At 36.5% G+C, this 24,905-nt stretch overlaps 1 protein-coding gene across 3 annotated transcripts in view; it reads right to left on the bottom strand.

Moving 5' to 3' along the window:
• The window catches only part of CSRNP3 (cysteine and serine rich nuclear protein 3), a 186,045-nt gene extending 162,668 nt beyond the window's left edge, over nucleotides 1–23,377 (bottom strand). The window contains exons 1-2 of one of the 3 annotated variants that reach the window (XM_070581507.1): nucleotides 23,258–23,377; nucleotides 6,682–6,852 (exon numbers count right to left, since the gene is read on the bottom strand). In XM_070581507.1, the coding sequence (XP_070437608.1) occupies nucleotides 6,682–6,829 (148 nt within the window). In that variant the 5' untranslated portion in view covers nucleotides 6,830–6,852; nucleotides 23,258–23,377. The remainder of the gene's footprint in view (nucleotides 1–6,681; nucleotides 6,853–23,257) is intronic. The other 2 variants (XM_070581508.1, XM_070581509.1) reach the window with 2 other exon arrangements.
• Nucleotides 23,378–24,905: the final 1,528 nt, after the last annotated feature.

The following is a 24,905-nucleotide window of genomic DNA, read 5'->3' as shown; positions in this document are numbered from 1 at the left end:
CCTTTTTGGATTCCGTTCATTTTAAAATTTTTCATCAAAACACTTGTTTATTTCATATTGAGGAGAAGTTTTAAATACATGTGCTCCTTTATTAGTGTCCACAAATTACTTAGTCACGTTTACCCTCTTGGTGTTTTTTTTGTAGTCTCTCTAGCTTTATGCGTATTTTTTAAAAATCTAGGTCAAATGTATGATATATGTTTTGTGTAGACATGATCTTAGCATAACATTTAATATTAGTACTGATTAATGACTACTATAATTGTCAGCCTAATCATCAATTCTTTTGGTAAGTAAAAGTTTCTTAAAGTGTGTGTGTATCTGAAAATGTATATAAATCTGAAATATGTACCACTTTCTCCAAGCTAAAACGATAGTTGTCATAGAAACAGCAAACAGCAGAAGTCAGATTTGATATAGCAAGAAGATAATGGACAGCATCTTTGGGGAAATTATGAAATATAACAAGCTATATTAGAAAAATTAACTGTGTTTAAAATTAATAGTCATTATTTCTTCCAAGCCAAGTTCCTCAAAGATGGAATTAAATACTCCAAACAATGGCATTGTTAGGATTTAAAGTATAGACTTTAAAATTTTTTTTGGTGAGGAAGATTGGCCCTGAGCTAACATCTGTGCCAATTTTCCTCTATTTTATATGTCTAATACTGCCACAGTGTGGCTCATCAAGTGGTATGTAGGTCCATGCCCGGGATCTGAATCCGCAAACCCCAGGCCACCAAGGCAGAGCATGTGAACTTAACCACTATGCCACCGGGCCGGCGCCTGTATATACATTTTTTAAAACATGGAAGTTGTAAGCATCAGCGCAAACTTTAAGTTGAAATATTTAAGTATTTTTTAAACTGTGAATATTTAAAAGTAATTTTATTAATATAAAACTAAAATATGTGCATTTTTCATCTTACAGTATATCCACTAACATCATCATCCAATCATAGCATGAAAATATACAGCATTGCAAGCACTTCAGGTCTCCACGATGTCACAATTACTAAGACCCACTACTCATTTTCAGTGAGGACTATTTAGTGCTTTTAGCACTCTGTCTAGGATCTTCACCAGCTTTCACAGTGCTCTGGAAATTATTTTAATAGTTTGGTTTTGGGGGGTTATTTTTTGTCGTGCTAATTAAGACCATTGCAGATATCTATTAAGGATCTTAAGGTGATTTAATAGTTCATTATACAAATCAGGTTTCATACATTTCATTCAAATTCCTAGAATTGTAAATTACATAAATCAGTCTTTAGTACTGTTCCATTATTATAATATTTGTGAGATAAGATAAAACAAATGCGACAAACTGAGCATCCATTTCAATTTTAACTCACTACAAATACCTTTCTACTTGAAAATTAAATATCATTGAAAGAAAACGCCTTTCTAGTTTTCATGTGTTGGCCTTTGGTTGAAAATCAAACATTTATCTTTTATTATATTTATTATGAATGCTCTTTCTTCATTACATTTAAAAACTATGCTTTTACCCTTAATCCGACCCTCAAAAGAATTCAGTAAATTTGAGATATTTAACTTTTCTAGTTCATGCCTGAGCGAGTAGCTGAACAAATAAAACATATGGCACATCAATTCAGTGGCACTGAAACATTCCCAGTTTATTCCCAAATTCCTCAGACAAAAAAGCAACATTTTCAGAGTGCAAACATGTACTTTCCAGAGTGAAATGGTTAAATATTGCAGCCAATTCAGAAATAGCACCAACTGGCTTTTTTTTTTTTTTTTAGCAGGCACAGGTTAATTCTTTTCTGCATTCACATGCACACAAATATACTTCCCTCAAGCTGTCAGAAAGCATCAGCTTGCCTGATCTGCATGGTGAATTTTAAAATCTTTTGAGAAATACAAGGACATTTGCTTCAGGCACTATAATTTCATCATTACCATTACAAACAACAAGTACAAAGCTAGTCAACCTCTGGTATTCAAACTAAAGCCGAAAGATCATGGTACTCTGAAAATGGTTATTAGAATTTTAATCACCTAAATTCATTGGAATCCATTTTTAACTCACGATATTTTGCAGTGGAGCAATCACCTATTTATTGCCCCTGCGCACAACTAGGTGACCCCAAAATAAGGATGTGATTCTTATCAAGGGACTTATAAAAGCCAAATGTTCTAAAAAATATTTGTAAACAAATTACACTGCCAGATGAAAATATTCTGTTCACTAATGTGAAGGAGTCTTTAATATTTAATAGCAACTCTAATTCTCGTACTCTTTATGAAATATAGCTACAGTATCTATTCCACCTATAGACATCCTGAGTAAATAATAGATGTGGGAAATCAGAAGAATTTCTATGACGTATTTCGGATCTCATGTTCACAGGGCCATAGCCCTTGAAAGAGGGAAGAAACAGTCCCATTAACACCACCAGGACTGCCTTTCTATTTACTGTTTTATGGTAGCTAACTCAGAGTTAAAACCACAAATGATAAATGTTTTTCTAGATTCACTACGATATCGATATATAAAATTGTATTTGAAATTTAGCCCAATTGTGCTTTTAAGTTTAAAGCCAAATTTAAGTTACATTTTCCAGGGCTTAAAACAAACAAGCAAATGTAAAAGCCAATTTTGTACCTAGCCAGCAAAATGGAATATAATTACTCCATTCAGTCAGAAGCTGTGACTAAATGAGTTTAATCGAAATGCAAGGTAAGTGGGTTTCTGAAGTCTTGAATTATTGAACAAGTAATGTAGGGTCCTGCAGTTCAAGGCATGGAAAGATATCATTATCTTTTTTTCAGGGAGTCCAGGATGCCCATTCACCCCTCTGGTAAAAGAGGAACGTACAAAGGTTTTACTTTTAAAGTAAATGAAATAACCCTCTATTTGTCAGCTGCCATTAAAGATGCATACTGCATCCTTCATCTCACCTTCTTCTCATTGTAACATTTTCACATTATCACAAGTAGCATTATGTCACCAAGACAAACCAATTTCCTTCATGTAAATGTAAAACAACATGTTCGCTGTAAGATATTTCCATCAAAGTCAGTGACATACAGGGAAAGTCTCAACAGCCTGCCCTGTCACTTACTTACAGAAAGGGCAAGAGAAACTGTTCATTCACACTCAAATTGAATTCTCTGTCCACTATTTCTTTAGCTTATTGAATTTATTCATAACCTCATCACTGGCACTGTATTACAGCAAGGAGATATTAGCACTTTCACCAGAAACCAATGGAAAAAAAATAAAAGACAACAGGAGGTAAGATGTCAATTACCTTTACCCAAAGAAGAACTCATTCTAGTTCTAAGAAGAGCTGGCACAAAAGATACAGCCATGTCCTTCACTTGATGATCTGGGTCCTTCTACTTAGTGCCAGTGACGCAGCAGCCCCATCACGGAGCAGCACAGTCTAGTGGAAAGGCAGACCCCAGGGATCTACGCTAACGTCCTCCGCCACTAGCTCACTTTTGGATTCTTGTCAAGTCACCCTCCCTGGGCCTCAGTCTCCACCTCAGCAAAATAAGGAGTCAGCTTCGATGTTCTCAAAAGCCCTGCTAGGTCTAATATTCTTTAAATTTGAAATGAGGGTTGACTCTTACGATTGTTTTTGCCTTACCCTGTCATATACAGAGCATTGGATCCTTTCAAAAATAATTAAAATGGGGGGCCAGCCGGTGGTGCAGCAGTTAAGTTTGCATGTTCCGCTTCTCGGCAGCCCGGGTTTCGCCGGTTCGGACCCCGGACGCGGACATGGCACCGCTTGGCACGCCATGCTGTGGTAGGCGTCCCATATATAAAGTAGAGGAAGATGGGCACAGATGTTAGCTCAGGGCCAGTCTTCCTCAGCAAAAAGAGCACGACTGGCAGTAGTTAGCTCAGGGCTAACCTTCCTCAAAAAAAAAAAAAAAAAAAAAAAGAATTAAAATGGGTTTTCTTCTTCAATTTGCCCAACTTTACAAAATAACCAATAAGGTTTTATATTTGAGATCAGGCTCACAGTAACAGGAAGTATCCCGTAGATCGCATTTTCCATCTTTTCTTCCTTACCCCTCCTCCCCACTGCGTATCCAAATCATGGTTGTGATCACACATTCAATTACAAGTTGTTCAACGATGCATATCAACCATTTCCTTATAGAGCAGTATCAGTAAATATTTCCCTCAAAACCCTTGAAAATTCACAAAGAAAAGTACATTAACAGCAGTGCTGGAAAAAGCTAATCAGACTTGGCAGCTGCTCTCTGTACTAGCCTGACTTCTGTAAACAGTGGCTGTCTCCTCCTCCACAGACTCTTAAAATGGTGATGAAACAGAAAAGTTATGACCAAATATAAAAATAGTTATCAAATAGTTTATTTTATCAAAATAAAACCACTCTCCACTCACTTCGACACTTCCAGGCAACTGTGCAGATGCTCATGCTAAGTACCTGACCTGCAATTTTTAAAACCCCTCTAAACCTCCGGAACATCACTTTCATCTGGAAAGCATCCTGAGCCACAACTATAAGACCTGATGGTGTTTAAATGAACATTATAGGTACTTTGTGAACTCACAAGCCATAGAAATCAATAGGCATCTTGCATAGAGAAGTCCTGCAATTGATTTTTCCAGGAGAGGCTCAATTTGTAACTTTAGGAGCAGCATAGACACCAGGGAGGTTGTAAGTATGCTGGAGGTTTAACAACAAAATCACAGGAGTGTGGAAAGTGCTGTGCTGCCCTAGTGAGGTAGTGTCGCAAAGAGATAAGGTCTAGAATGATGTTTTTCAGTAGTGGCTAAAGGGAAAAAAGTAGAGAAATCCTGGACAGCTCTTGCAGTGCTCTGAGGCTTGGAGGAGAGCTCTCCAAGGTACACAGAAAAGGTATTTGATAGGCTGCTCCTGAGGATCTTGAATTGAAATGTGTACTGTTGCTTTTCTAAGGATAAGGATATCCAGTGGACTCATTCTCTTTAGTTTTTGAAAATTGTCTGAAATTATAAAAATAATGTATTCCACACTTGAAATTTGCCAAGAGAGTAGATCTCAAGTGTTCTTACTGCCACCAAAAAAGAAAAAGGTCCTATGCAAGGTGAAGCAAATGTTAATTAGCTTGATTGTGGTAATCATTTTACAATGCATATGTATATCCACATATCATTTTGTGTGCCTTAAATATATACACTTTTTATTTGTCAAAAAAAGTGTGGAAAAAAAGAATTGTCTAAAATTAATCCATTCACTCAATAAAGAAGTCTAAGCATCATTCAATGCTCAGCGCTCTTATAGGCACCACGGGTGACAACAAATGTGTGCCTTCCACAGGCTTCGGTCACTTAGAAGAAGGGATTAAAAGACTATAGAAAGATCCCAACAAAACAGATTCCCCCAAATCCACTCACTGACAATAATCCCTCTATGTAACTAGATAATCTTGTTCTCAAAACATCTATGGCTTTCTCCCTCTCCCAAGTGTTTCCCATTTTCTCCTTACTTTTTTATACTTCCTACAAGTTCAGGAAAAATAAGTTCTATTTTAGGCAAGAGATGAATAATACAGAGGTTAAACATTCTTATAAAATTATACCTATTTTTATTCTAAATGATGAGGGAGAATTCATGAATACCAAACAAAGTTTTGAATTATTGGAGGTGAGGAGAAGAGGGTTAAAAATGAAATTTTAGGAGATCACAGAGCCACACTGTATGAACTTTAGTGTGAATTTTAAAAGGCTATTTTGGTGAGTTAAAAATCCCCAAACACAAATGCCCCAGAAAAATAATGCTGGAAAAAACTATTGTGGGGAAAAACACAAACCTCTATTTTGTGCTTGATAATTTTTACCTCTACCTATGGAATGCTGCTTTAATAGGAAGTTTATACTCTTCACCCTCTAAGAGGAGGGTAAAGTTGTGGGGCTTTAATTGACCTTGTTTAGTTTTGTTTTGCATGATGTTAACTCTTCTAAAAAATAATTTGGAAATCCCTCCTCCCCTAATGACTGGGATTGAATGGACACAGAGACATTGGAAAAGATTCACCTATTTCAAAATCTTCTTATGTGCATCTGTTACAAAGAATGCAACTTGAAACAGCTAGAATTTTAAGTTAGAACATATCTCACTAAGCTACACGTTGTTCACATCAACTGCTTGGAGAAGTACACGCGTGCAGAAAGCTGCACTTACTGTGGTGCATTAACCTGGCCTTGAGTCTGAGGTTTATTGGTGTCCAAATAGCTATAGAATCTCAGGGCTTTCAAATCTTCCACTTCAGAGCAGGATTCTTTTAAAAGCGAACATCCTTTTCTCACCTAGAAGTGAATGTGTTGTACTCAGCGCTGTGAGTATTCCACAACTCATTGACCAGTATTAGAAATGCTAAAGAGCTCAGTCGATTAGATCTCGAAATGGTGGATCTTTCAGACAGCTGAGGGCACATATGAAATCATTTTCAATTATTATTTGCTTACTTTTGATTGGCCTCCTTTCTGCATTTCAGACGCCATTGAAATGAACAGGAGTGTACAACTGGGACTTAATTAACCAAAATGATTTCGTGTTTTGCAAATAAGTCTGGTATGACGAAAAACTTGGGAGCAGATATAAGCCAATGGATAAAGATGGAAACTCCAAGAATCGATCACACAAAATTATTTGGAGTACAACCTGAAATACAGCTTCAGGTACTCACCAGTGAAATGATTAGCAGCGGACGGATTGACACTATCAACACTGTCAGCACTGTCACAGCTAAAAACTTCATCATCTGATTCCTGCACAGAGGAGCAAGGCGAGGAGCCGTCAATTTCTTCAAACTTCCCCTTTAAAATTCCACTCATAGCTGCAGCGCTGTCACATGTACCTGTAACAGGAATGGGGACAACAGAGCAATAAAACATTTGACCACTGATTGCATAGTCAAGGTCTCCAAATCATTTTTTGAGGGCTGTAATTTTTTGAACCGCATCTACCACATTATCCTATCCATGCAGAAATTATTCTTCCCATAATGTTCTAAAGCATTGACAACAATTCTACCTTGATTCATTGTTATTTTCTTTCTCATCCTGACAACAGTATTTTATGAGAAAAAGTCAAAATTAAGAATGTGGAATCAGAGTGCCGAATAAGGAAATATGGTTCAGTGCTTTGAAACGTCAACACAGGAGTCAAATACATTTATTTGATTTGTTCTAGTAAAGCGTGTACTGTCATTGACAGAGCCAGAGTTCAGAATGAAATAGATCACTCACTTGCATGCTATCATACTCCGAGCATACTGATTAGGGCATGTCTATCTTGCTTGGGATTTCTTTTTTCTCAGGTACAAAGGCATCTACTTTCCTGGGGCTCTTTGTCCGTCAAATATCAAATTGGTTGCTAGGAATGGCTATACCTACAGAATTTAGATGCCTTATCATGTTTCCAGTCAATTCAGCAGAACCACAGGGAATACTTGAGTCCTACGCCAAGGAGGCTGGCTGAATAGATTTTATACAAGGTAAACCACACTCCCTAAATCTTTTACTGGACAAAATATTAATTTAAGTCTCTTCAGTCTCTGTATCAACATGGTCAATGAAAGCCAGTCGGAGGTAGCTGATGCATTTTTAATAATTTGATAATGTCAATTTAGAGGAGTCATTAAACCTCTGAGAGTAATAATTTCTTCATAGCTATAGAGTAACTTGTGAGGTGCTCAGTGGTTGCAAACACAAATTCCTATAATGGCAGGCAACTTCAATGAGTAAAAAAGATGAGATTTAATAAAATCATGAAGTCATCTTAGTCTTCTCTTTTGTCTATGGTTATTTGTAATGAAAGTATCAAGAAATACTTCTCCACCCTAAGGAAAATGATAACATAGGAACAATGATAAGTGGTCTCACAACCAGGGAGACAGTAGGTAGTAAGTAGCATGAACTGTAATTGAACCAGACATGCATTCCTAGGCCAAAGTGGGAAGCTGCTCCTCAGGTCCAGGCCATTTTGGCTTCATGCTTTCCAAACTTCATCCACTCCAAATCTGGCCAACGCCCCATCCACATTCAGAAGCAGTCCTTTACATCCTTAGATTTCACATGCTCCATCCTCCTTTCCCTTAATAGTTTTTTTGTAAAATTAAAAGAGTGATTTTTGGATTACATTGTAATTTAAAACCCAACTTGGACTGGCTTTACAAAATAGACAAAGAATGGTTCATATCTGTGACTTGGAAAGATTAGACTAAGCAATCAAAACATTCTCTTCCCCATCAGCCCAACAAAATACCTGAAATGACTTTGCTAGAGATACATCAGGGAGAGCAAACTTATTTTACAAAAGAAACCTGCACGATATTTTCTCCCAAGGAGAAGTGACATCTTAAGCCATCAAATCTCAGCATAGCAGTCCTATCTACTCCCTTTGGTAGCAAGGAACAAGTATAACTAGAGTGACTTTCTAAAAACGTAGCAACCATGGGACTGACCACCTGCTTGTGCCCCTCATTCATCTCATAGTTTCCCTTGGTTTTGGTAGCTACATTTCCTTAGGATATATTTGTTCCAGGTCTTTCTGGTGACTGGCTTTCTCTGTTTCTGTATTTTCTGCTTCCTCATGTCCCCAGCTAACTCATGGCTTTGGCGTCTGACAGACCTGCCTCTACGTCACTGCATTGTGAAAGTCACAATGCTGAACACCAATTGACAACACCAACGGGCTCATTCTTTCAGTAGATCTTTGTTCAGATTGTTGAGAAAGGGAGTCTGAGTATCCTCATTCAGCATTCACACCATCCTATGGAAAAGAATTTGTTTGTCTTCTGCCCTCTGTTTAGGGGCCATTTACTACTTATTCAGTAGACATCTATTGAGCTTCTATCATATACCAATGACTAGTGTAGATGCTGGAGAAGGATAAAGTAACAACACAGAAAAACTAGAATTCCTTCCTCTGATGGTGGTCACTTACTGGGTGTTGTTGGGGAAAGGGGTAGATAAATAATAACCAGATAAGTCAATTAAAAATCTAGTATGTCATATGGAGATCAGTGCTATGGAGAAAAATAAACAGTTAAGTGGTGTAGCAACTATAAGTCTGGCAAATAGAGAACACTCCATTTTTAATCGATTGGTGAGCTGTTGTCACAGTGAGAAAGTGGCATAAAGACGTGGAGGAGGTGAGGGAGCCAAAGATTTTGACATGTGGGTGAAGAGCAGCCCGCGCTAAAGGAATAGAGGGGCTGAGCACAGTAGGCAAGGAGGTTAGACAGATACGGGGGCTCGACTGTGTGGAGTCTATGAGGACTCTGGCTATTACTCCATGTGAGATGGAGGCCACTACAGGGCTTAAGCTGTGGAGTGACAAGATCTGACATATTTTAAAAGTGGCACTGATTAGCCTGCTATTTCATAAGAAAACAGAATGCCTACGGTAAAGGAAATGTCCATTTGATGGGAGAAGGGAAAGGTCTAGAATTAAGGAAGATACCTAAAGAGGATTTAGCAGCTCAAACGAACAGTTAAAGTCAGAAAACCTAACCAATCAGAGGGCTGGAGAGGTCACTAGTTTCTTTTGAGGGGAAAGAATTTAGAAAGAAGTTAGAAGGGAAGGGCAAGTCAAGTGCTTCCCAAGATAATGTGAGTACTTAATTTTACCTAGAACTATTGTCTCTAGATTTACCAATTATTTTATGATCCTAGAGGCCATCTTACCTGCTAGGTTTCAAATAGGACCAATTCAGATACATTGTGCCAGTTTATGGTATTTCTTTGGCGAATAAAATTAGCAATAAAAAATGAAACTTTCCTTTGTCACACTAAAGGAATAAATCTTTTAGTTTGGTAAACAAGAGGGAAAATAGAGATGGTGACCGCTATCAAGGATTTACTTATTTGTGGGAAAATGGAGACAAAGAGTTAATAACCACTTTACCCACCATCCTCCCTAAAGTTACTTACTCAAGATTTTTAAAACGTCAAATATACAACCACTGCCTGCTACTGAAAGGATTATAGGACTCTGGTTCTGGGTTGACCTTGTTTGAAAGCAAGGCAGTCTCCATCTTAAAAAGTCACTTGGTGACCTAATGTAACCATTATTTGGTTGAAGAGACTCTTATCTTCAACTGACTTATGGAGATTTTAGAAAGCTCCTAAGGACCGAGAGCTTTTGACAGATTTTTTTAAATGTTGATATACCTTAAGCTTGTCAGTTATAGGAAATTGTTTGGAAATATTCCCTTAGCTGACATGAAATTGATGTGAATAATTTGTGTGGATTTGTTCACATTTATACTTTTAGTTCCTGGTGGCCTTAAAGAATCTTGCACAAAGTCATTAAAGGGAGATTGAACTGTATGATTAAATATCATACACAACAAAAGGATGGGAAAAAATGGCCCAAAGCACAGCAGACACTTGAGAGAGAGAAAGAGAGAGAGATTCATTCTACTTTGTGTTGGTCAGAAAGAGAGATTCATCCTACATGATAGTGTGCTCTGGTTGTAGTACTAAATTGTGATGTTGCAATCATTGCCACAGCAACAGACAGTGAAGTCATGCAGGGGAAGGTCAGTGGAGAGACAGATTAAGATGCTATCGCCATTCAGATGTCTGGGGTTATAGGTGGAAAGGAAGAATGACTGAGGGAGAACAGAGTTATTATGCATGTCCTTGACTGAGTTTGTTCCATCCACATAGTCAAGTGAAAGCAATCCTAAACAATACTGTCCACCCTATAACACCAAATGCTGTTTTGAGAGTACTTGGCTGGAAGAAACTGTTAGCAGACAGAGGAAAGTACAGATGACTTGATTCATATTTTTAAGCACTGAAAAAAATGTGATATTTGTTTTGTGTTTGTTAGAGGTCAAAAGTTTTAGAATTCTAGTTCAGGGTCCACTAATAAGGTCCTGTGTTTCCTAGGTCCAAGAAAATAGAGACTTCTTAGGTTTTTTTAATCTCTCTAATGGGAATATTTTATGATTATGGATCCTATATCCACTAATTTATTTTGAGAAGTACATAAAATAATATAATTTTCTTTTTTTTTAAATTGGCACCTGAGCTAACATCTGTTACCAATTGTTTTTTTTTTTTTTCTTCTTCTTCTTCCCAAAGCTCCCCCAGTACATAGTTGTACATTCTAGTTGTAGGTCCTTCTGGTTGTGCTATGTGGGATGCCACCTCAGCATGGCCTGACTAGTGGTGCCATGTCTGCGCCCAGGGTCCGAACCAGCAAAACCCCAGGCTGCTGAAGCAGAAGGTGAACTTAACCACTCAACCACAGGGCCGGTCCCTAGTATAATTTTCTTAATACTGCTCCTAATATGAAAATAGTTACAATTTGTATGTTAGTCAAATAGTCAGATTTTGAATTAAAATGTTCAAAATTACAGTTTAATACTTTTATACCAACCCAGAGACTCAAAAGATAAAAGAGATTATTAGTATTTAACAGTAAGAGAAGAAAATAAGCTATTAATTGTTATGTTAATTTATGATGTAATGAGAAATCAAATCGAGACAGATCACTGAAAAAATGTAAAGGCAAAAATATAATTTTCCATTTTGAGGTCAGAACTACCATGAATCTTAGGTAAATTGACCTTTCTACAAATGGCAATTGTTTTTCTAAAAATAATAGTTTAGGGCTTTTATGGATCTCCTCCAAGAACTTAAATATTTGTTATTATTTGGCAAGTTTTACAGAATAAAATATCCAATGGTTGATTTTATGATAATGTAACTATGATGCCAGGGAGCCCAGATATACTAACTAGTAAACCTGCACAACCATGTATGTATTTTGGTGTTCCTTTCATTCCCCCCCCGCCAGGATACTTCCTATAGAGCTGGGGTACGACCATGGGCTTGGGTTGACACCAGAGGTCCACTGGCAAAAATTAAAAGAAGAGTGAGAACAGATTGTTGGAGCTAGTGATGGATGAAGAATAAAGGTACTGAATAAAAGTAAAAGTAGATTGAACGGTCCTGGGAATGTGGAGGGAAAGTAGAACATGAAAGTCTGAGACAGATGGAGGGAAATTCCCAAAGGAGAAATGAACAATTTAGTGACTTGAGAGATCGGGGCATCAAGTTTTATTGAGAATTTAGTTGCAGAAGAGCAAGAGATAGAAGAAATTAGCCGAGTTCTAGGGTCTATGGAGAAATGCTAGCTCCAAAAATTATGGAGTTTGGGACATCTCCCTTTGGGTTGAAAGAGAAATGGGAAGAATTGCTTTACGCTGAACTATGGTGACATCTGGATCCTCCAATTAAAACACATCTGTTAATTTGAAACTGAAGATCTGAGAGGCTGGAGGTGGAAAAAGTTTAGGAGACAAAAGCAATCTGCACTGTTGCCACTAATTTGCCTTCCGGTATAGGGACGGAGTGATGCGCACCGCAGCGGGATTAGATGAGGCTAATCATTAAAATCCTGGGGAGATTTTAAAAAACAGAGAAAGTCCTAGGAACCATCAGGATTATGGTATGATGCAAAGAGTGATGCCAGTTGCTTCAAAACCGGATTTCATCATTTCCTAAATGGCAGTTCTTCAACAATTTACTTAATTTCTCTTGAGCCAAGGTTTTCTCACCTGTAAACTGGAGTGAATAATAGCTATTTTATAGTTTAGAATGTGCACTGTACGTGCTTTCCTACTAAGCGTTAACTTCTACATCCTTCATTTGTATGTATTATGTGTTCCAGATGCCTTACATTATAGCTAAAACAAAGCAAAAGCCATACTCTTAAAATCTTGGCTGAGAGTGTAATTTAGCCAGTTTAGTAGAAAGGTGGGCTATAAATTAGGAGTGACGGACCAGATACACTATTTGCATTTTGAGGAATTGAATGAATGGCAACAGCACAAAAAATGAGGGTAGATGATACAAAGTCTTTTTTTTAGGATGCCCTTGTTGTTTTGATAGATTGGCATGACCACGCAGATACCATATGTGCAATTTTGTAAAATATAATTTCTCCACTTACAACATGAGAATGTTCCCTCTCATTCAATATTTTTCAAAACCACATGTTTTTGTTTCATTCAATTTTTATATTTTGTGTTTAAGGCTACACAGCATTTCATTGAAAAGCTATTCCATGATATTTAACTAAAACTCTAAAGGGAGAGGCTTAGTTGCTTTTTAAGTATTTATTATTATAAATCAGGTATAATTAACATTTTCTTTCATATATCTTTGTGTATATCTCTGATTATATCTTTAGGATGAATTCCTAGAAATGGAAGTCCTGAGGTTTCAGTACACATTGCCAAATTACCTGGAAGAATGTTTCTACAAATTTATGTTTCGTTAATGGTGCATTGGGTTATCATTTCACCACATCCTTGCCATTACTGTGGCATTGCTATTTTCTTTTTAAATTTATGTGAGGTTTTCAGATACTCAAAAAGAATAATAGCTAACATGCATATAGTGGTTACTTTGTGCTAGGCACTGTCCTAGTATCTTACATATGTATTAGGCTGGTTCTAAGGTGGCATACAAGATCCCCCACATCCTAGTGTGCGTTACTTGCATAACCCCAGGATTGCAAATGTGGTGAGATATCACTCCCATGATTGTGTTCACATTATGTAGCAAAGGGATTTTTGCATGTGTAATTAAAGTCCCAAATCAGTGACCTGACACAGAGACTATCCAGGTGGGTCTGACCTAATTACGTGAACCCTTTAAATCTAGAGGTCAGAAATTAAGGGTGAGAAGGATTCAATACAAGAGAGATTCTCCATGGCTGGCTTTGAAGATGGAAAGCTTGCTGTAACAAGGAACTTGTGCAGCCTCCAGAACCTCACAGCAGCCCCAGCTGCAGCAAGAAAGAAACAGGGACCTCAGTCCTATAACCACAAGGAACTGAATTCTGCCAACAAGAATGAACTTGGAAGTAGATCTTCCTCCAGGATTACCAGACAAGAACTCAGCTGAGCTAACACCTTGGTTTCAGCCTTGTGAGATCCTGAGAAGGAACTTAGCTACACCATGCAGGACTTCTGACCTGCGTTACTATAAGCTAATAAAGTGCATTATTTTAAGTTGCTAAATTTGTGGTAATTTGTTACACAGCAATAGAAAACTAATACAACATATATCATCTCACGTAATCCTCATCACTTACATGAGGTAGGCATTATTGTTAATACCACTTTCAATTTAAAAACTAGAGCAGAGAAAGTGAGTTGAAGAGGCCAAGATCATAAAGCTAATTAGTCTCTGGGGCAGCGTTCGAATCCAGGTGTTTTGGCACCTGAAATCAGACTTTTCATCATCACTCTCTTCCTTGACTCTTAAGGTATCTTACTGCTTGAAAAGGGTTTTTTTTGAATACTTGTTAAGCAGAACTTTTTTCCCCATGTGTTCTCTTTTTATTCTTAATGAGTTTCCTTTCTAGTGTGTACATGTGTGTTTTTCTAAGTTACTTAACATTCTTTTTCTCAGTATACATGAATATTGTGTTTAGAGACATTTTATTATAGCTATAAAGAGGACACTTTGGTTTGTGATTCTTAGTATTTTTACATTACCTTTGCAGAAGAAATAGGTCATGAATCCTCTTCATATCTAGGTGACTTCAAAGAGTTTAAATGAGAATTCTTTGGGATTTCTTCATATTGTCCATTATGTTCTATGTTTTTTTCTCCATTAATAAATCGCTTTTCTTTTAAATAAATAGATCATAATAATGTTGCTGAGTCCTTATTTGGTGTTAGAAACTAAATTTTGTGACTATATTTTCTCATTTGCACTTACAATGACTCTGAATAAATAGTATTACCTCTTTATCATTGAGCAACGTGAAGCTTAGAATGTAACTTATGTATTTTGGGTGTAAGGCTCTTTTGGCAGCAAATATTTTGAAACCTAAGTATACATTCTGATTTGTAAAAGTTTAAAAACAAAACATGGAAAAAGAGAGGAAATAAAATTTGAATACATTACTTTTTTTTAATAAATCTTTTAAGATTTTATTTTTCCTTTTTCTCCCCAAAGCCCCCCAGTACATAGTTGTATATTTTTAGTTGTGGCTCCTTCTACTTGTGGCATGGGGGATGCCACCTCGGCATAGCCTGATGATTGGTGTCATGTCTGCGCCCAGGATCCAAACCGGCAAAACCCTGGGCAGCTGAAGGAGAGGACGTGAACTTAACCACTTGACCACGGGGTCCGCCCCATGAATATATTACTCTTATGAAGAATGAACACGTAATGAACTGAATAATCTTGGAAATATTTTTATATTGGAAACATTGGAATTACTTTTATGTTTAAAAAATTATAAAAACATAGACTGTGTTTTAGCCTTTGAGTTAGAGATTCTTCAAGAGGTAATAGGTATGCATATGTCTTAAAAATGATTACAGTAGTATACACCAAACTTGATCCACAAGATTTCAGTTGATGCTTTGCACTGGAAAGGAGGTCTATGACCAAATAAGTCTGGAAAATTCTGAATACTATCTACCCTTTGTGGAGAACTTCACTGCTCATTAGCATAATAAAGGCTCTGCAGGAATGGGTATTGTTTAAATTTTGTCCAGATTCTTCCGGTTATTTAACCACAGAATATTTTTTTCATGGACTATTCAATAACCTTTCTCAGAACTTATGTCTCAATTTGGAAAAATCTTCACCAGTTTGACATTTTGAAGGTCCTACCATTGCTATTCATTAATGATTTTAGGATTTGTTTTCACAATTATAAAAACATAAGATAGATAGAAAAACACTATCTCATACAATGCTAACTTCACCAGCTAAAGTCCAATGATTTAATTGCAGTTAACATGGAAAAATAGAAAAACTCTCCAATCAAGAAGCTAGCCAATCATGGCTTTTTAAAATCCCTCAGTAAGTGATAATACTTAGGAAGCCATTGAAAACCCTGAGTATTATTTTGCTCCTTCCATTCTTGGCTTATAAACAGAAAAGGATAACTAGCAATAACAACTAAAATTGCACACAATTTCTTATTATGTCCCAAATTCTGTGGTGAAAAGTGTTCTATCCAGACCTGTCAATCTACAATATCACTCAGGTTGATAACTGAATTTTACAGAAAGGGAAACAGAGGCTCATATAGCTGAAGTAACCTGCCCAAATTTATAGAGGCAGTAAGATAGCGTGTCTGGGAGCTGAACTACATACTGCCTGACTGCAAAGTCCATTATGCTTTCCACTGATTATTATGCTGTACTGCCTAAAGAACTGTTAGGGAACCCAAAATTACAATACTCTATTAGCTCAGGGTATGCATTTCTAGAAGCAGGTATGCTACTAGCTGGCTAAATCGTCCATTTGAGGGATGTATATACATATATCCCTAAAATATATATATATATATATACCACAGTGCAGTCCCAATATAAATGAGCACATTTTTTGTAAATTAGCAATCACTCTTTCTCTTCAGATTCTCAGATATTACATTAGGGCATGACATTCCCTTTTTCTACTTGGCTCTGGTAGACTCTGAAACTTCCACCAGGCTCATATTATCTGCTTCCCTTTACCTTGAGACACATTAAATCCCAGGAAAATGAGTATATTAACTCTCAGCATGCAACTTTGGTTTCTTGGTAGCTGATTCAGCATTATCACTTGCCAAGGATTATTGCTTAGATTTGTCCACCAGAACACAATATAAATGGCAGCAAGTGAGGCCAGAGCAGAAGAAAAACATTTCTGAGAAATTTTAACTTTTATCAAATGTTACTGAAGAACTTTAACTCGAGAGTGGGGATTCATCGAATAATAGTATATGTGTGAGAACACTTAGAGATTGGCAAAATACATATTACTATATTTTCTTACACAAACATTATTTAATTGCTTATATTCCATATTAATCTAAAAATTGTAATTAATTACATTTAATTTACAATTAATCCATAGATTCAATTTATGATGATGTCTGTGTGTGTATCAGAAAGAGAACAGTAGGATAATGAAACAGCATAGTGCAGGGAGTCACGGAATGGGGAATGTATTCAGATGAAATCCCCTGTTAAACTAGGGGGGCTCAAATGGAGTTTGTACAATAAAAGTCTGCAGTATAAAATTTACCTGGCTTAATGACATTTATGTTATGTGGATGTTGTCACACTGAAGAGCATTAACAGAGAAGCACATGAAAGGAAGGGACCATCTTAGGAGGTAATGAGTGTGTGTCATTGGGAGGGAACAAGAAAAGGGTACGATGACTATCTAACAAGATTATTCACTTATTTATCCAGTCAGCAAAACAATTTTGGAGCATATAATATGTATCAGGCATCATATTCAGTGTTGTTGATACAGAAATAAAGGAAACCCTCTGCCACCCAGAATTATAATTGAGATAGTTAAATAAAAGATTATAGAGAGGTCAAAGAAGTGACTGCAATGACCACACCAAGAAGCCAGAGCAGGGAGCACAGGACAGGCCTGAGGTAGCCCTGAGGCTGCTCTCGTTGGCCCTGACCATAAGTTGTGTGAAGATCTCGGAATGTGGAAGGTTATAATGGAGTCCCCAAGCTCGGTTTCTCTTCTGACAATCAACCCAAGGGGACTTCGGTGGGCATCATGGGAGAGTCTACTTGAGGCCCCTCACCAACTCAGATAGCACAGTGGCCAAATAATAGAAAATTTTAAGTATAGGTTTTAGGAGCTACAAAGGAGAAATTTTGAGAAAGTAAAGCAATAATTTTTTTAAATAACTTTTGGAAATCTTTCCCAGACCCTTTCTGCCTCAATATGCTGACAGCATTACAACCAGTATTACCTGGGCAATGACTGATGACAAATATTGATTTTCCATGGCTAGCCTAAGCTGGGATAGAAAAGGAAATGAAATTTTTGTAAATACACTCAGGAGTCCTGTTTAGGAAAGTATTTGCTTCATTTATTAAATATCCTGTGATATATCCATAACATGACAACAACTAACTGTATCAACACACACTTAGAAAACAAAACCAAAATGCGTTTTTGACCCTGACAGCAAACACAAAAAGTCAAGGAGACTGAGACAGTAAGTCTAAATAATCAGGCTCACAGGATGCTAAGGGCAGGACTTAAGTGGAGAGTTCTGTGCAACTCTAAAATTCCTGTGTTGTGGTCTGGGGACCATCTGATCACCCCATGCTTTTTCACCTTCTTCCAAAGGCTTCCTAATCTCTGCCTTTCTTTCATCCAGTATTTAATGCATTACACCCAATACATAGTGTATGGCTGTTGTTATTTTGCAGAAACAAATGCTCCGTTTCCCACTAAAGAATCATTGTGGGAATCCCTCTCTGAGACTTACCTCTGTCATAGGTAAAATGAACAATCCAGGAAGGAATTAGTTCTACAAGCCAGTTCTATGCTTCAAGGGGAAGGGAAGACTAAAATATTCAAAGGGGATACATGAGAATCAAATGAGTATTTGCCAAAGGACTTTATAGTCTATACTGTTTAAAGATATAATTTGTATAAGAACTACTTTCACCTGGTAGTTGGTGGTTTTTGTTTAAAATAATATTGTTTCATGGGGCTGGCCCCATGGCCGAGTGGTTAAGTTCGCATGTTCCACTGTGGCGGCCCAGGGTTTCGCTGGTTCGAATCCTAGGCGTGGACATACCACTGCTCGTCAGGTCACATTAAAACGGCGTCCCACATGCCACAACTAGAAGGACCTGCAACTAAGATATACAACTATGTACCGGGGGGATTTGGGAAGATAAAGCAGGGAAAAAAAAAAAGATTCTCAACAGTTGTTAGCTCAGGTGCCAATCTTTTAAAAATAAATAAATAAATAATATTGTTTCAAATGTGCATGTGAGTCAGGAAAAATATAGAAATGTGTTTGTGCACCACCCTTTGTTGTTGAATTGGAAAATAATGTGTTCAGCTCATCCAATTGAAGTACAAAGACTCTGGAAATAAATCACATGACTACTATTTACCTTTTTGGCCATGAGACTAAAATGAATGGCAAAGTTGATCTTGCATCAAGTAGTTTTCTTGTTAAAGGGTGAGCCTCTGAATTAGCACTGACATTTATTAAGGTCATCATAATCTTGAATTAAATTCTTGAAAAGTTATGTTGAGTCTGTATTCTCAGAGCATGCACATTCAACAATTTCCAGGTCCAACACTTTAGTCTATTATAACAGACCTAAACAACTGACTGAGCAATTGAAGGATCCCAACTGATTCATTGAGATATGTGAAACAGCCAAATGTGATCATTAGCTTGAAAATCAAATCTAGTCCTTGCTCCTTGATTCACAAAATGGTAATTAAAGAGTAATAATGCTGCTTAGGACCAACACCCTTTCTATACCTATAAAAGTCTTCTATTATCAGGTATTAAATTTATACGAAGTAAAAAATAACTCTGATCAATAATATTTTGAGTTATGGCCTACCATAGTACAAAAGTTAATTCGATTTCTCATTTGTTCGAATTACCCATAGCACAATTTCCGCATTGTGAAAGCTGTCCCAAGCTTTCTTACCCTGGTGTAATTTCCATTTCTCTAAAATCTCACCCTTCTAATTTCAGCAATGAGGGGTTATTCGCCAAACTAGCATATTTCCATTACAGACATAGAGTTGTCTACCTATGTTATAGGGGAAGCTATTAATAATTCATTTTACTGAATCCATTTTTGTGAGACATAAGAGATCCAAGTAAACTCACCTATGAATCTAGCAAGTGACTTTTAGCAAATAAAGAAGTATGAAGCAGTAAAGAGACACTACTAAAAAACCCTGTTTAAAAATATACTTGATAATTTTGATTTTGCCTGACGTAAAGGTTTTTGCACAGGCTGTATAATCCATTTACTAGTCTATCTGATTTGTTAGCCTGCTCTTTAATGTCACCTGTGTTAATGCTGAAAGTGCTGCCCCTGAAGTGCTTTGCTCATGTTAATTGATAAAAACTAAACACTTCCCATTATCCTAACTCTTATTGAAAAATAACATACTGACATATCAAATCAATTTAACTTTAAATAATGTATTGGCTAAATATTAAATATATTAAAACATGGTTTAAGCATGTAGTACCTTATTTGCTACATTGCTAACACTAAATCTAATAGACTAAGGTTAACATTATAAAAATAAAGTATACATCAGAATGTTTAAATGAATGGTAAAAGAGAAAATAGAGTTAGGAATCTCATCTGAATAATAATAAAGTAGGAAAAGTGTAACAGCTTTATGATGATTTTCCCTCTCGCCAAATACAGGAGAAAAAAAATGTTATAATGGAAATGTTTTAATTTAAGAAAGTGCCTAGGGTAAAATATGATGATAGATGTGATTTTTATTTCAAAGCCACATAAAATGAATTTTTTATTTCCAAAAAAAAGCAAAAGGTTTTAAATTAAAAAAAAAGTATATGTGTATCTTTACAATAATCTGTATTAAATTTCAAATATAATCTTAAAACAAACAGTTTTTAGGTTGCTGCAATGTGTAATTTTTTATATATGAGATAGATTACAAAGGTAAGGACATGGCTGCATTAATGAAGCATGCTCTGGACATTAAGTTAAAAAAATTCTTAATCTAATATGTCAAAACATGTATTTAATCTTCCTCGCTGTCCATAGCCTGAACATAAATTTCAAGCTTTTTTTAATGATTAAAATGACTGATACTTTAAAAAATATTTCTTGGGGCCAGCCCTGTGGCCAAGTGGTTAAGTTTGAGCACTCCACTTCAGCAGCCCAGGGTTTCACCAGTTCAGATCCTGGGTGTGGACCTAGCACCACTCATCAAGCCATGCTGAGGCAGTGTCCCACATGCCACAACTAGAAGGACCCACAACTGAAAAATATATACAGCTATGTACTGGGGGACTTTGGGGAGAAGAAGGAAAAATAAAATCTTAAAGAAAACTGTTTCTTAATTTATTCTCTTATTCAATAAATTACTAATCACTACAAATATAAAGAGAAAGAGGAAAGAAAGTATTGTGCAAAAGGAGACAAAGTTGTATATAGTGGTCTCTGTTAAAACCTACATTTGAATCTTAATGTTTGCACTAAAGGAAAAACAAATGGTCTTGCTTGGCCATCTCTCACAGAGCAGCCTTACATGGTTTTCATTTGCCTTGTTTCATCCTTCACTTGGACAGGAACCTCTTAACTGTTTTCTTTCATGCTTTTTTCCTCTCTCTTGCCTTCACTCCAGCACACACACACACACACACACACACATACACACTCTCTCTCTCTCTTTCTCCCTCTCTCTCTCTCCTGTAGTCTCTGCAGTAAAAGCTACCACAGTTATCTCCCGGAGCTGTCTCATGCAGACATGTGCCAGTGGATGAGAGGAAATGCTGATTGAGAAAGGGTTTGTCTACTTTTCATCCAAAACATATGAATCACTAAGGAAATTATAAAAAGCAGCAACAATATACTCTGGTTTTATTCAGAACCTTTCCCTTAGCGATTATTAAAAGGATGATATTTTTAGCCAAAGAAAGCAAAATGCATCTGCAGCAGCTGGTTGCCAAGGAAACAGAATAATTTAAAACCATGTGGAACTCTGCTCTCTAATTTTCATCAATTCCCCTTCATTCTTGGAGGTAGCTTTACTTGGAATTTATAATTTCCAAAAAATATAACTGCTTGGACTTATTTTCTCCAACACATTTCAGGAGGTGAATATCTGTATCACCTTAAATTCCAGTCTAGGAGGTGGATTCGTTTCTACTATCATTTTGTGTTAAAAACCAAGATCAGAAGAAATTCATCAATAATTAGAAGCATGGCAACATTTCAGTAAAATATAATGATTTTTGAAATCTAGAAATAGTACAAAATAAACCATGAAAGAGTATTTGCTTGGGTCAATGTGACACTTACATGTGTAAACATACTATTAACTATATTTAGTACATTTAGGAAATTTAAGATAGCTCTCCATTCACTTAGATAATCTTTACCCAATATTCAGAGGTTTATCGTCCCCTTTTTTAAATTTTGCAAGACCTTTTAGGTTTTTGTCTGCTATTCAAAGACAAAATCCATCTCTCCAACAAAAACAAAAAGCAAAGACAAGTCCAAAAAAATCCTTAGAAATGATGCATACGCATTCCTATTAGTTTGTGATTCATTCAAAGGAAACATTTTAAAAATAGATGAACAAATCATTTAATCATTGAAAGGCTTTTATTTTACTATCATAATCAACAAGTATTCATTGATTGCCAATGTGCCCAAGTCATTAACAATCTTTTTAAAAAGAAGCTAGATTTTAATGAAGTTCCCCCATCCTTAGTTGACCTATATTTATGAACTAAAATAATTAAATGACTTGGAGCAAAATTATTTTTTTATATGTCTTTACTGTAAGTGTGTTGTTTAGCCTACATATTTAGAACTCTCCCCTATTTTCCCTCATGGAAAATAAGAGATAATATTAAGAGACATAAGCAACTGGTAAAGTAAAATCTTAACTTTTGAGCTGTTAAAAAAATATATATATTGCCCTCGGGATATTACCAACAATATAAATGCTGTGATGGAATTCTTGTCTAGATATATTTGATTGATACATAAAACTACCATTGAAACTTGCCTATTAAGATGCTATTTTTTATAGCAATGTTAAATCCTTCACAAACAGGTTTCTGAGCTTTTAAAATGAGAACGGCCCCATGCATGTTGGCAAATATAGACAGTTGTTTAATTATCATATAAGCTTACAATTTACTAAATAAAATGATACAACTACTCAATAGCATGAGATTTATCAAGAGCAGTAAGTTAAACAGAAGGGCTTAAATGCACATGAATCATTCATTCTAAATTAGCGCAAAGAGTCTACAACCTCCAAAAATTATTTTCCTTAACCATTTATTATATTGTAAACATTAAAAGACATCACAGGAAATTAAATACTGTATATTCAGAGAAAGCCCCATTTTCTCAGGACCTGTGGAATTTACCCAGCTCTCCTCATCCTTTGATTCCCAATAACATAAGATCGAACAAAAACAAAAAAGGACAGATGATGACTCATTTTACCTATTAATTTTGCTTCAATAACACTTGCTTAGAAAGTTATCCAGAATAAGACATGCCTCGGGTGTTTTTATGAGCTAAGGATTTTGCAGAAAGAACAGCTCATTGCAAATCTTCCTTAATAATGAAAGTGACAGGCTTTCGGGAAATGACTTCAGAATAATTATCATACCATAAAATTGTGTCAATAAGAATTGAGAAGCATTCTCTTTTGAGGAAAAAGAATTTTTTTCTTCTTTTTTGCTCTTACCTGTAAATATGGTTTCTGTACTTCGGCTCGGTCAGAGCAGACTGAAGAGTTCACTCCTCCCTCGTCCTATCCATCAGGCAGCAGCCAACCAATCACAAAAGCCAGATCCTGGCATTCTCGGGCTCATGCTCCCTGCTCTGTTTCCATCCCTTGTTCCCTCCCACCCTCATTCTTTTAGAGGACAAATCCTCGCAGTTGGGAGAGAGGAAAAGAGGCGAGAAATGGAATATGGAGAGGGAAGAAAGAGGTGAAAGATCTTTCAAAGAATAGCTGCAAACCATGGAAAATATCTTCAGACGAACTCACCCGAAGCAAAATGTGCTGCTTTGGATTTAGGAAAATAGGGCTAATCAATGCCTCTCCAACCTGAAATCAAAGCAAAACGCTCATGGTAAAACCTACGTAAATTGTCTATTTTTGCAGCTCCCACTCATCTTCCTCAGTGAAAAAAATTTATCTTCTCATTGTGCATTTTGATATGTAGATGGAAAAAATTGAGACTGAACATCAAGATAATTCATATTCAGTTTGTATATTCAGTTTGCAAAGAGATAAAATTAAAATGGATCAAGACCCTTTACATTGAGGTATCCTACTATTTGCATTTGAATCTCTGTTTGGCACTGTTTCCGTTTTAAACCAGTTTCAGAGCCTAATTATTATGAAAAAGACATTTTATTCTGAGTATTAGAATATTCAAATATTTCAGTTATGTGGTTTGTGTTACTTCAGATTCCTTAAATGTCGACATCGATTTGCCTGTGTGAATAATGGAGCTTGTTAAAGATTAAAAAGAGATCTTGGTTGCCACGTCTCAAAGTGACTAATTGAACTTCAATTTTATTCTAATAACCTTGGGCAAAATCATTTCACTCCTGAACTAAGAAGCATAATATGTACAAGAAGACAATTGAGGAAAACATCAGGTTAGAGTTCTCCAAAGCAACAAAGCAAATTTGTTCACAGCTTAAAGGAGGGTAGGCTGGGACTAAAAAAGAATTCAAACTATGTACAGGTTGTATTCTTAATTCAAAATATATAATACAAACCATGGTTCTTTATGATAAAGAGCGCTATTAACTGAGCTTCTGCTAGTGGAGGTGGTCCAAAAAAGTTTCCTTGGGAAATGTAGACTAAACAATGATTTTATTTCCACCTTAGAGGTGTGTGCTCTCTACCTGAGACATTTATAGGCTTTGCTATTAAATTTCTTAAATCAGTAATGAGTCCTCATGGAAATAAGACCAAAGGGAGAAAAAAAGTGAGAAGCACCAAGAAAGTATTCTTTAGCTCCCAAAGTAACTGGCATAAGGGCAAATCATTGGTAGTCCAGCAATAACTGTACAGAAGGGGCTTAGGGGTGTCAATCTTGTTAGGAGGGGAGTGGCTGGTGACTTGACCTGAAACCAACTTTAGATGAATGCGCGCTGATTTTACTTAGCTTGCACCGTATTTTGGAGTAGCTTCTGGGAGACTCTGCTAGAGATAAAGAGAAGGTTAAACTACCCTTTATTCCCACCTTACTGCTGGGAACAGCTGGAGGAATCCCTAGGACAGCAGTTCTTAAAGTGGGGGTTGGGGGCCATCTACATTAGAATCACTGCGAGGAGACGTTAAAAAATGCGGATCTGTGGGCCGCCCTGCAGAC

The sequence above is a fragment of the Equus przewalskii genome, chromosome 17 (assembly GCF_037783145.1).
Source record: "Equus przewalskii isolate Varuska chromosome 17, EquPr2, whole genome shotgun sequence".
Taxonomy (NCBI): domain Eukaryota; kingdom Metazoa; phylum Chordata; class Mammalia; order Perissodactyla; family Equidae; genus Equus; species Equus przewalskii.
This window is presented reverse-complemented; position numbering and strand designations above follow the sequence as displayed.